The sequence below is a fragment of the Caretta caretta genome, chromosome 20, assembly GCF_965140235.1.
Source record: "Caretta caretta isolate rCarCar2 chromosome 20, rCarCar1.hap1, whole genome shotgun sequence".
Lineage (NCBI taxonomy): Eukaryota > Metazoa > Chordata > Testudines > Cheloniidae > Caretta > Caretta caretta.
Window position 1 is genome coordinate 19,714,369 of NC_134225.1, and position 13,328 is coordinate 19,727,696.

The 13,328-nt window shown below is 54.8% G+C and overlaps 1 protein-coding gene across 4 annotated transcripts in view; it reads right to left on the reverse strand.

The window, feature by feature from the left end:
* Window positions 1-1,528: 1,528 nt before the first annotated feature.
* Window positions 1,529-13,328, reverse strand: part of TRIP10 (thyroid hormone receptor interactor 10) — a 72,351-nt gene continuing 60,551 nt past the window's right edge. For 3 of the 4 annotated variants that reach the window (XM_075121812.1, XM_075121810.1, XM_075121814.1), the window contains 6 exons: window positions 10,874-11,044; window positions 8,539-8,648; window positions 7,285-7,417; window positions 4,704-4,825; window positions 4,196-4,326; window positions 1,529-3,294 (listed from right to left, as the gene is read on the reverse strand). In XM_075121812.1, the coding sequence (XP_074977913.1) occupies window positions 3,146-3,294; window positions 4,196-4,326; window positions 4,704-4,825; window positions 7,285-7,417; window positions 8,539-8,648; window positions 10,874-11,044 (816 nt within the window). In that variant the 3' untranslated portion in view covers window positions 1,529-3,145. The remainder of the gene's footprint in view (window positions 3,295-4,195; window positions 4,327-4,703; window positions 4,826-7,284; window positions 7,418-8,538; window positions 8,649-10,873; window positions 11,045-13,328) is intronic. The other variant, XM_075121813.1, reaches the window with a different exon arrangement.

Consider the following 13,328-nt stretch of genomic DNA (forward strand, 5'->3'; position numbering starts at 1 on the left):
GCCAGGAGGGTTATGCCTATGAGAGCCTAAGCTGGGAATTTAAACGAGGGTAGTTACAAGGGGGCTTAGCCCTGTGTGGATGCTCTGAACTCAGGCGAAGCCCTTGTCTAGGGGGAAGCCATACCACTCCAAGTGAGGGTGTTAATTTAAGCCCCCTGCTCTCTGTAAACCAATGCACACTCCAGCTCCACTAAACTGCTCTTCCCTTCATGGGGTCCCCCTCTCTTCCTCACATCCACTGTGGAGTAAGAAGGGGGGTGGCTGGAGACAGCACAAGTGTGACTGGCCCCCTGCTCTGCTCTAGCAGAAATTAGCAATTGAAATGTTGCCTCTAACACACTATTGGGAACTTCCAAATGGAAGTAAAAGTACCACGTCCCTGACGGGGAAACTGAGACAGGCCGATAGTCACACAGCAAAATCAAGGGAAGGCAAAGATAGGACTCCACACCTACTTGAGCCCATGCCCCTCCCACAGCTGAGAATAGAACCCAGGAGTCCAGACTCCCAGTCCCCCTCCTCCCCTGGGCCTAGCCCTGCTAATGGAACCCAGGAGTCCTGGTGGCCAATTCCCCCTACTCTAAACCCACTAGCACCCTGTGAGGCCACCTGTGTTCTGGTCCACCACAGCGCAGCTGGGGGGTTGTCACTGCCTCTGTGCCTCCGTTTCCCCAAGCGAAAAACAGGGATAATCGTTCCTTAGCTCTGTCCTCACTGAAAAACCAGGATGCATTTTTACTGCCGGGTAGCCGCAAGAGGGCTGTACATCGCATTAGCAGACAGGGTAATTTACCTCACCCGAGGTAGTCCAGAACAACCCTCCAAAGCTGGGGCTGGCCTCAACTAGCTACATAGCATTTAAACGCTTCCCGGGCCACATCCCCATCCAGGCTCTCCAGCACACGAGCAAAAAAGAAGCGCCCTTAACTCGTTAGCCAACACACTGACGCAAGGCGGAGCTCCAGGGAAGAGCGGGCGTAGCCTCAGGGAAACCTTAAGCCCCTCCGTAGTTTGTAGCTGGACCTGCTAGCACCTGTGAACACTAGACCCTGCCTCGGCCACACGAGAGCGTCCTCACCTGTATGAGAATCCCTCCGGGTTTGTCTTCGCCGTACAGCTGCATCGCTGTAGTGCGGGAGTGAAAACGCTCCTCTCCCGCCAGGGGAGCTGCTCCCGGCGGCGTAGTTAAGCCTCCGCCCCGAGAGAAACTCTCCCGTCAACAGAGCGCCGTGTACACAGGGGGTAAGTCGGTATAACGGCATTGCTCAGGGGTGTGGATTTTTCACACCCCCTAGATCGACAGAGGGGGTGTGGTGTAGACCTCGCCCTAGTGAGGACGAGGACCGGATGCCTGGTCCCCGGGCCACCACAATGGGGCCCTGCTCTCAGCTGGGGGGCTTCTAGACAGGACGGTAACCTACCCAACTAGCCGCGCCCCTCTCCCTAAGAGCAGGGTGGGCTAGGTGGCGCTGGAATATGGACGAACCGCTCTACTCCCCTCCCACGGCCGAAACAAACCGAGGCCACAGAGTCTGTACTGTTTTTATAAACTTCTTAAAAACTGCACTGGGGAAGGGAGAGAGAGAAATCAACTATTTACATAAAGTGTAAAAGGCACCAGGCTGCAGTGGAAATACATTCTATGGCTCGGGGGCCACGGGCTCCAGCACAGCGACCCCCCCCCCCCCCAGACCCACTTCTCAGAACCGGAGGGGAGACAGGATCTGACCCCCTCCCCCCCCCCGGTAGGGTGAACAGACGCCAAGACCACTGGGACATTTACACTTATGTTACGGGTTAACTGAGGCATAGGCTAAAACGAGCAGTAATTGGTCACTGTATAAAAGGCTAATATATTAGAGTCCTCTAAAAAAAATTACACACAAGGGGTGGGCTGCAGCGCGGACCCCTGGGCTCCCCCCAGCGAGATCACCCCCCCACAGGACAGATTCATTTATGCAGCAGGCACTTTATGCATATTTTTCCCCCCTTGGCTGGGCGAGTTTTGGAGTCTGGGGAATAAAGTGCATGTCGTGGCCCCAGCGGCGGAAGGGGAAGTGGGCTGGAGCTCGGCCAACGCTCGAGCTGGTGGCATTAGCTGCAACGGGCACTCGCTCCCACCCAGGGCCAGATGAATTGAGACCCACAGCCCCTGGCAGAGAATGGCCAGAGGTTTAGGCCCGGGGGCTCCCGGCCGGCTGGCACCTCTGTTCCATTAACATCTGGGCTGGCGCCAGCCTAAGCAGGAAGCCACAGGTCCTGGGTTCAAATCCCAGAAAGGAAACAACTGACCCAGGATTGAGGTTCGGCATGCTGCTTAACATGCACCTGGAAGACGCCCAGATGCCAGGGTGATGAACATGGAAGAATCGATGCACTTTCTATTCCATAAGCCCCCCCTGAAATGGGCTCTGCTCATCACACCCACATTGAGCCTGGATCCCTTTGCCCTAAACTAGCAGGAGGCGGTGCAGCTCCCTTCACCCCAGAGACCTCATGCAGCCCCCCCCCACAGGAGGAAATAATAACGGGCTCCTATGAGCCCCACCCAGGAGGGGGTGGGGGGTAGCATGGGAACCATGTCCCCACCGAGTATAGAGGGATGGAATCTGAACCATACCCCCTTGTGGACACAGGGATTATTGCAGCCACGCCCCTGGGGGAAATGTGGGGTTCACAGCCCAGGTGCTTAAGAGCAGGGGAGAGGGCAGGGTGCAGCAGATGCTTTTAGGAGGAGGTTGAGTTACTCACTCACTCACGGGGAACTGACAGAGGGGGCACAGTATGGGAGTATGCAGGGGCAGCAGCCAGAAACCCAGTCCACCCCTCCCCCCAGCACCCACTGCGACCTCCCCCCGCAAACCGAGAGGCCGTGCTGAAATGCGAAATGCCACAGAGCTGGGGCTTGGGCAGAAGGGGGTGGGGGGGGGGGTTCTCCTTCCCCTCACAGGCGATCTGCTTTGCAAGCGGGCACCACTGCTTGCCCACAAGGGCCACTTGTCTATGCAGGGCCAGGGGCCACTTCCAAGCCTGTACCCGTGGAGTCCCAACCCCCAGGCTCCAGCAGCGTTGCTCCAATCCCCGCCGCCCCCCCGCAGCTCCACGAGCCAGCTGCCGCTCTCCAGCCGGGCGGGGAGGCCCGCACTCAGTTCAGGGTGACCCGCAGGTAGGAGGTCGGCACGTAGCCCTCATCGCCTTTGCTCCTCCGCACGCGGGTCCAGCCGTCGCCTTTGTCCTCCTCCATCAGGCTCAGCTCCTCCCCCTCCGTCATGGAGATGGTGCCTTCGCTGGAACCTGGGGGGGGGGGGGGGGGAGAGGGAGGGAGGAAGGGGGTGGGGGAAATCCAGGCAACGGGGTGAGAAGAATCGCTCGTTTCAGAGCTCAGCTAGGTTCCCCTCCCTCATCCCTGTGAAGGGATGGGAGGGCCCGTATGTTAGAGCTCCCAGAAGCCCTGGGGGAATCACACCTGCAGCAATAGGCCACTGGGGGCTGGAAGTTTCCACTGGAAGACATGGGTGAATGACACAGACCCTAAGTGACCCTTCCTTGTCCCCCATTAGCCAGGAAATATTCCAGTGGACAGCAGTTAGACGGGAACTTATGCCAAACCCCTACCTGGGGGTGTGGACCGAACAGGGGGTTGGAGATGTAGCCTGCTTGGCGGTGAAGGCTCCAACCCCTAAGCGGAGTTTGAACTCAAGGCCTTTCAGTATTAAAACCTTTCAGTAGGTTCCTACTGTTTGACCTAAAGGAGGAGCTCTGTTAGCAGCCAGCACTAGTAAGACTGTTATCCTCATTGCGCACCAGTCACTGGGGTGTGGAGGGAGGGGGAACTGGCAAAGGATGGTTGAAAAATTTCCAGCAGAAAACTGGTTTTTGACTAAATGAGATTTTTCAGGTTAAGTAACAGCTTCCCATGGAAATGTCCATTTTCTGTTGAAAAACTACCCAAAAAGCAGAATATTTTTTATGAGGAAATGCTGCCATGATGCCTCATGGGAGTCATGGTTCAGGTGTGCCTCATTCTCCTTTCTGGGCCCAACTCCCAAGCGGGACTTCATTTCCCATGATGCACCATGGCCCAAGACTCCCATAATGCACTGCTTTCTCAGTCAAAGAGGGGCAAGACCCTGGTGAATCATGGGAGATGTAGTCCAACCTGGGACCCTGCCTCCGAAGTGTCTTGGGCAAGTACCTTCAAACTGGTACATGGCCACACAGGTGCCGATGGGCGAGGCCAGGTCCTCCTCGAAGTCCTCATCAAACTCTGTGTAGATTGGCTGGTTCAGGGCATCTTGGCTGTCGTCAGAGTGGGTGGCATCAGGGCTGAGGGGGGAATGACACAGAGTGAGCAATTGTTTCTGGGGGTAGCTCCAGCCACAGGGAGTCCAGTGTGGCTGTTCAGAAGCAGGAGTGTCATCTAGTGGTTAGAGCAGGGGGTGGCGGGCTGACAGCCAGGACTCCTAAATTCTAATCCCCATTCCGGGAGCGGTGCAGGATCTAGTGATGAGAACAGGGAGCTAAGGAGCCAGGACTCCTGGGTTCTGTTCAATGAAAAAAATCCTTCCCTGGCGAGACAGACGGCACCCGGCCCAGAGATCCCAAACCACACATGCGGATGAGGATTCAGCAGCACCCACACCTGGGTATTACGGCTGCCTGCTCCCTCTAGCTCCTGGAGGCAGGACATTTCACCTCCTCACCTGTCCTTCTCATGGGAGCCATTGTTGCTCAGGGTGGTGGCGTGGTCCAGGTGACGGCTCTGTCTCAGGATGCTGTCCGGCCGGTTACTCAGCATTCTGCTCTCTGCTTCAGCCAGCCATGACTGGGAGGCGCGGGGGAGAAAGAGAGAGGTTCAAGTATTTCATTCCTGCCTCCCCACAGCAGAGATGGCTCGCACACGGGGGCAAGCGTCTTCATTCACATGGGGCTTCCTTCTCTGCTCCTAGGCCTAGTCCCCTGGCAAGGCATGCCCCTCAGCAGCTGTCCCCCGTGGGGTCTTGGCCCCATCCCTGCCCTCAGACTATCTACAAACCCAGTCCTCGGCCAGGCAGTCAGGTGCTTTTCCAGAGCAGCTGCAAGTACCCCGATGCTCAGTTCTGCTTCACGCAGTCTTTGGGCTCCCCATATTTTGTCTTGCCCGGCCCACCCCGCCCCCAGCGTAAGGTAGTGCAAAATCAGAGCTCAGAACCCAGGAATCTTGGCTCCCTGCTCTAACCACTAGACCCACATTCCTCCATGGCGGTGCTAGGCGTAAGCAGACTAAGCAACTGCTTAGGGCCCCAAACGGCTCACGGGGGACCCGCTTTAGTATTACCCCCAAAATACCATTCACCCTATTTAACAAGCTTATCAGTTATGTGTGTTGGTGTATGTGTTATGGAAATACCATTCGTAGTTTTAGGAGGTGGGTGAGGGGCAATGGGGGGGGGCTCCCCCCAAAAATATTCCCGTTGAGGGCCCCCAATGGGCTAGCATCGCCTCTGCCACTTCCTCCAGAGCTGCAAATAGAACCCAGGAGTCCTGCCTCCCAGCGAGTTTGATACTGGAGTGGGCAGGATGGGACTGTAGCTGAGACATGGGCTATGTATGTACTGTAGGAACAGGACACACCCAAGAGGGTCTGAATCACTGGAGGAAGGGGCGGGGGAAGGTGCCACGACCTGAGCTTTTATCAGGTTATGCAAACTCAGCCGACTCATTCATAAAATAAACCGGTGGCTGAGAATAACTTCCTTAGCGAATAAGGAAACTGGGCAGAGCCTTTTAACAGGCTTGTCTAGTGTAACGTTCGTCGCTTGAGAAAGAGGAAGCGACTGAAGGCCCAGGTTGTTTCTGTGAATGAAACGATACTGGACACTGGGTTACACATGATTCACCCCAGAATAACTTAGGTCTGACTCAGCTGCTCATAAATCAAACCAGCAGCCTTTGAGTCATAAGGACACCTAACCTAAGAACCAATGCGGTCGTGACACCATTATTTGTAGGGTCTCTGCCTGGTTTAAGATATTTTCTCATCTTTTGATATTATTCATATTGTGGGTAATGCCTAGGAGCCTCAGTCATGACCCAGGTCTCCGTTGTGCTAGGTGCTGTACATTATTTATTAGCAAAAAGAAAAGGAGTACTTGTGGCACCTTAGAGACTAACCAATTTATTTGAGCATAAGCTTTCGTGAGCTACAGACTAACACGGCTGTTACTCTGAAATTATTTATTAGGTGTATTACGATAGTGCCTAGGCACCCCAGTCATGGCCTAGGTCTCCACTGTGCTAGGTGCTGTATGAACACAGAACAAGATGCTGGTCCTTGCCCCAAATAGCTTCTAATCTGAGTGGGACCCCACTACGCCTTACAGAAGCAGGATGGTGCAGCAGATAGGGCACTAGCCTAAGACTTAAGTCCCAGGTTCAAGTCCCTGCTCTGCCACAGACTTCCTGTCACTTAGCTTCTCTGTGCCTCAGTCTCCCCATCTGTACAATGGGGATAACAGCTTTGCCCTGGGAGGATAAATACACTAGAAATGGTGCGATGCTCAGCTGCACCTGTGACCGGGACCAGATAAGGACCTAAAATACTTAGAATCTCTCAGTAAGACAATGGACAATGAGTGGACCTGGAGCACATTGTGCTGGGGACCAGACAATTTTGACCATGTATTTATATCGGTTAGGGGTGTGATTTTTTACATTCTTATTGCAATATACAAATGCTATTGCCAATGTCGCTTATTTCGCTTGGAGAACCAGTAGACACTACCCTATCGAAAGCATTCTTCTGCCACTACAAGCTGCGTCAACTGCGTCTACACTAAGAGTAGGCTTCCTAGCGTCCACTTGCTAGTGTAGGTGAGGCCTTAAATGCAGAGTAGCGTGGCCTAGTGGATAGAACACTTAGCCAGGGACTCAGGAGATCTAGGTTTTATTCCCAGCTCCGACACTGGCCTGCTGGGTCAGCCTGGGCAAGTCACTTCCCCTGTGTTTTGCCTCAGTTTCCCCCGCAGTAACATGGGGATAACGCAGCTCCACAGATGAAAAGCGCTCGAGAAGAGTGAGGTGCTGTTACAGGGTTCGGCCACTAGAGGGCGATAAAGACCTCCCTTATGGCTTTACCGCACTTTGAACCGGTTCAAAGGAAGGACTGGCCGGACACACCGGGCATCGAGTGTGTCTGGAGCCACAGATGGCAGGACAGCAGAGCCAGATGTGTGGATTCCCAAAGGGGCCTGGGGAGCGTGTCAGAGGTAACCCCACCCTGTGACCCCCGCACTCCCCCCTTACCTCGTACTTCTGGATTTCTAGGCGCAGCTTCTCGATGTTGCTGAGGGTCTCAGAGATCTTTGGCTCCAGGCTAGCGGGATCGCCCATCTGGGGCGTCTTCTGGTACACGTCCTTCATCTTGTTTAAGGCATCTCTGGGGGGAAAGCGTGAGGGGGGGAAAAAGAGTTCGGGGAAGGAATTTAAAGGGACAGCACACACAAAACTTCTGCCTTCTGGCAAAGAGATCTGAATGCAAATTGTAGGATGAAAACTGATTGGTTCCCTCCCTTTATATCCTCCTGCATATAGAGAGAACAAGGGGAAGGAGTTCTTCCTAACAGATAGGGCACTGGACTAGGAGCTACATAACATCAGAATGGCCTCACTGGGTCAGCCCAGTGGTCCATCTTGCCCAGTATCCGGTCTTCTGACAGTGGCCAACACCCGATGTTTCACAGGCAGTGAACAGGACAGGCAATTATCGAGTGATTAAACCCCTGTCATCCACTTCCAGCAAGCAGAGGCTAGGGATGCCCAGAGCATGGGGTTGCATCCCTGACCATCTTGACTAATAGCCATGGATGGACTTATCCTCCAGGAACTTATCTAGTTCTTTTTTGAGCCCCGTTTAGTTTTGGCCTTCACAACATCCTCTGGCAAGGAGTTCCGCAGGTTGACTGTGCGTTGCGTGAAGAAGCACTTCCTTTTGTTTGTTTTAAACCTGCTGCCTAGTTCTTGTGTTATGAGGAGTAAATAACACTTCCCTAGTCACTTTCTCTGCACCAGTCACAATTTTATAGACCTCTATCACACTCCCCCTTAGTCTCTTTTCAATTACTGGCTGTGCCCCTGACCTGGGGGAAATCATTTCTCCTCCTCCTGTTTTCCCATCCTACCCTGGTCTATTTAGACTGTAGACAAACTGGGGCAGGGACTGGCTCTCACAATGCACGTCCAGCGCCTGGCACAATGGGGCCGCCCATCTCGCTTGGGTTCACTGTACAATGATTATTTGAAGGAGTGATTACAGTTCAAGCGCACACACTATGTGGAAATAGCATTTCCCTATTGTGCGCAATCTACAGAACTCACTGCAGCAGGAGGCCAGACTGTGGATAAACCCTCAGGGACTAAGAGCCTGGAGCAGGGAGGGGTGGTGCATTGTGGGAGTCCCTGTCCGTGAAGCCTCATGGAAGATGTAGTCCAGCAGGTGAGCCGCCACCAGAGGAGGAGAACAAAGACAGGAGGCACCCAAAAGGCACCGCGCGCTTGTACCTCTGGTCGATTTCCTTCTGCAGCTCCCGGGTCCTCTCCTCCATCTTCTGCTGCAGCTTTTTCCTCCTCTGCTCTGGCGGCAAGTGGCTGAAATCTTCCGTGATCACAGGCTGGCGGCGGGAAGGGGAAGAAAAGGATACATCAGTTCCCTTCATGATGAAACACCCCCCACCCCCGTGGCCCCCGACTCCTTCACACCATGGGTTGCAGGGGCTGCCAACAGCCCCTGCCCTGACTTGCAAGACGCTGGCCAGTGCCAGGGGAACGTGCGTGTCCCTCTCTGAGGGCCCGGGCCTCCTCAACCTTCACTGGTCACTGGGAGAGCTCGGTACCTAGCAGGATCGGGACAGCCCTTGGAAGCAGGGCAAGACGCTGCACGAGGCCGTTCTGCAGCAGTGGCCGGGATCCAGAGATCTAGGGTTGTGCAGCGAAGAGCGCTTGGCACCTAGCTGTCAGGGAGACACCAGCCACGGCCCTGCAGCTTTACACCAACGCGGGCCGGATCTCGGCCTCCACCAGCAGCACAGAGGGTTAAGATCCCGGTTCTCTCCCCGCTGCAGAACCCTCAGCCCGTGGAGGAGGGGACAGCTCACAGCATCCGCCCCAGCAGTTCCGGCTACGGGGGAAACCCAGCACTGAGCTGGGACTCAGGAGACCCGGGTGGCCCTCCGGCAAGTCACTTGGTGGACAGGCCTTGGACAGAGGCATGCAGCACTACAGCCCCGCGTAACCAGGCCCAGGCAGAGCAAAGATCAGCCCATCGAGGCCAGGTCCTCGGAAGCATCAGGCGCCGCTCGAGATGCTACTAGCTGGACCGTGGTCCGGCCTGGCAATACTTTTATTCACACGACACAGTTACTCAGTTGGAGAGCAACTAATTTCCACCCCTTGCCGAGGCAGCACCAAGCAAAGACATCGGTGATTTTTTTTTATTTATTTTTAAAAGCGAAACACACTGGGATCCTGGCACAATAACCACGTGCCCTCAGCCTGGCAGAGTCAGGGCCCCCCCGCGGCATGGAGGGTGAAAGCCATGTGGGCAAGCCCTGGTTTGTGGAGGTGCTCCTACATCCTGGGAATCCCGGAGGTGGTGGGGGAAGAGGTGCAGGGGGAGAGGGAGAGAGGAGATGAGAAATTGGCTGCTGGATTGGGTCTTTGGTCTCCTGCCTTGCAATGGTTCATTTAGAACAGGAAACGGTTTGATGTTGACTGGGGCTTGACCCCACCCCCACAGAGTCTGTACCCCAAGCAGCAAATGCAGCTTCCTAACAGGAGAAGGCAACAGAAGGGAAGCCTGGAAAGCAAGGGACGGCTTGGGGTTTGATGTGGCACAGGGGCGGAGGCTGCAAATGCTCCTGGCTGGAGGATGCAAAAGGGGAAGCTCCTGGTTTGGATGGGCAGAACAAGGTGGAATATGGTGCTGTGAGGGGCAGGCGAAGGGCTGGGGTAGGAAGACTGGAAGGAAGGCGCGTGTCTGGGGAGCTGATGTTTTTGAAATGGGTGGAAGCACTGACTGCTGTACCATGCAAGGGAGGCTGGAGCTACGTGGAAAAGAGCAAGAACATGGGGGTTTAAGAAGTGACCAGTAAAATAAGAAATAATTGGGTGTGTGCTGGGGCTGGGCAAAAATTCCCATGGAAACTGAATTTTTATGGGAAAAACTTGGATTTGGGGAAACGCATCTGCTTTGGGCAGAAAGATCGGATGTTCTCATTGAGCAAAACAAAGACCTGAAACCCAACGCATTTAGATTTGACTATGCTGCCGCGGTGCCTCCTGGGAGTTGTAGTTCAGTTAGTCTCTGTCAAGCTCCTTCAGCGGGCTACATCTCCCATAATGCACCACAGTCTGCCCTCTTTGTAAGGATTGGTGGTGCATCATGGGAGATGCAGTCCCATCCGGAGCCGAGCTCACAGCGGAGAACAGGCACATGAAGCAACCGAACTGCATATTCCTGTTCTCCTTTGTGAGCTCGGCTCCGGATGGGACTGCATCTCCCATGATGCACCACCAATCCTTACAAAGAGGGCACACCATGGTGCATTATGGGAGGTGTTGTCCAACCAGGGAGCCTGGTCCAGAGGACAATGGCACGTGAACTACAGCTTCCAGGAGGCACTACGGTAGCATTTCTGAATAGTTCCATTTTCAGGGGGGTTTTGCCAGAAAGCCAAAGTAGATGCAATAGGGCCTTAAAAAAAACAAAAACAAAAAAAAACCTTTAAGCCTCCTTCCTGCACAGCCCCGCTGTGTTTCTCTCTTTGCAGGTGCCCTTCATAACAGCAGCAACTTCCCCCGGCTTGGTACAAAGCAAAAGACAAGACACAAAACTTACCCCCCGTTTGAGGCTGCGGAAGGAGGCGATGCGGGGTTTGACTGTCTTATTGATCTCATTCAGACAGTAAGACAGAGGGTCCCGGGTGAATTTGGGGGATGGAGGTCCGTTGGTGGCAGACGAGGAGGAAGGAGGGGCAGAGATCACCGGGGAGAGGGGAGGGGGTGGGAGCTAGGGACAGACAAAGGGACAACAGAACACATGGGGACACACAATGGAGAGAACTCTGTAAGAAAATAAACAGGCACGCACACACACAAAAAAAAACCCCAACGCAGCACAGGGAATAAAGGGGAGAGGGGTCAGGACAAGCTGCACCATCACAACCCACCAGCCGGGGGCAGCGAGGGGGAGGCCCACCACTCATTTTGGCTGTCTCCCACGTGTAGAGACTCCCAGCAGCGAAGGGAAGGGGATTAGGCTCAGAACCCTTTCAAGGCCAGGTATTGTTCAAATGATCCTAAAGGGACCCGAGTCCCATGGGAAGACAAAGGACTTTGGGTGCCTAATTCCCCTAAGACCCTTGGAAATATGCCTGTCTTAAACCCTTGGGGTCCCATCCTGCACCAGGGGTGTGACTGACACCATGGATCGGGCCCCACCCTGCACCCTTGGCCTTCCTCGCACCCATGTGACTGGGAAGCTTGACACCGACAAGAGGACCTGGCTTTCGGCTCCCACCTTCCTCTCTTGGTAGAGGGGCACTTTGGTGGGAAAAGTGAACTTTGTTCGTGTCTCCCATGATGCACCACCTACCCTCACAAAGAGGGGAGACCATAATGCATCATGGGAGATGGTAAGGAGACTTGGGGAGGGGGACATGTTACAGCAGGAGGTGAGCAACATGAAGGTCCCTTGTCTGCTAAACCAGAGGCTGCTTTGCTCCTACAGGCCTGTGTATAACCCCCCCCACACACACACATACCTTCATCTCACTCTCTCAGCCTACCTCCCTTCCCATCACAGGCCCCCCCCCAGCTAGGGCAGCTTGAAGCGTTTCGCTGGATCCAGGCCTAAATTCCTGCCAGCTTCAGTGTGGACAGTTGGTCTCATTCCCTTTAGCAAACCCCTGCCAGGGTGTGGGGGGAATATCCATTCCCCTACCCCACCCCTTACAGCAAGCTATTAGTCCCTCCATAGGGATCCTTCCATGTGATAACTCCCCCCCACCTTCTTGAGTGCCTTGCACCCCATGACATATCCCCCCATAGAGGGAGCTTTTGGTTAATTGATGCACCCTCACCCCAGGGGTCACCTACCTCAGCTGGAGTGGGGGAGGGGGGAAAGGAGAGGGGTGTGGAAATCTGAAGGCAGGATAGAAGGGTGAGGGTCTGCAGGAAGCATTCATGGGAACACATGGCTAATCAGGGGGTGGGGACTGATGCCCTAGAGTCTCTGCCTTGGATATATGTTCCCTAGGCCTCCTTATCTCGTCACCCTCCTTACCCACCCCTGCATGGCGCCAATGCCCCCTGCTTGCCGCATGGCACAATGTGCCCTACCCCCACTGCAGCTCCAGGGGTGAGAAGAGGCGAGATGCTATTTTTATACCCCTGCTGGCAGAGGGGAAATAGGGCCCCAAGCCAGAAACCCCAGATCCAAACCACAGCTTGGGTTTCCCACCAGTGGGCTACCTCCTACAGGGGAGACCCCTTCGGGTTTTCCCCATGCCACCCCGCTCCTGGGCGGACGCAGGGCGCCGAGCATCGATGTCTGCGTGTTGCCAGGTAGGAGTTTTTAGCGCATGCAAAGAGCGAAGCAGCAAGCGGCTTGGCTATGAAACAGGCGCGAGTCGAGGAGAGCAAGAAGTTCCCTCTGGGGTGGGTGAGGGAGGGAAAACTTGACCCGGCCAGCAGTGCCTGTGAAATGGGCCCAGCACACCCAGGGAGGCTCACGGAGCCTGGGGCGGAGTAGTGGCTCCGCGTGCAGAGTGCTAGAGCCCAGGTCCTTTTCTACAGGCTGCCATAAGCTGGGAGTCCCCATCCAGCTTTGCTGATTGGCCGGCCAGATCTGGAGCAGGAGGGGGTACTTGGCCTACTAACCAATTGGGCTTCACTCAGCCCTTCCCCGCCCCCTTCTCCTGCTCAACGTCCTTCCTGAGGGCCACTCTAACTTACTCTCTGCTTCCCATAGGTCCCAGGCAGCGGAAAAAGCCATAGCGTGGATCACGCTGGCCATGTCCCCAGTATGCTGGGGGATAGGCCCTTATGCCAGCTCCACGCTGGCCTGGGAGGTCCCTGAACAGGGTCTTCTCCACCCACATTAAGTCCCCTTTATGCACTGCAAAAAGAACGAGGAGTACTTGTGAGATTAACAAAGTACTTTAGAGATTAACAAATTTATTTGAGCAAAAGCTTTCGTGGGCTAAAGCCCACTTTATCAGATGCATGCAGTGGAAAATACAGTAGGAAGATACACACACACACACAGAAAAAATGGGGGTTGCCATACCAAC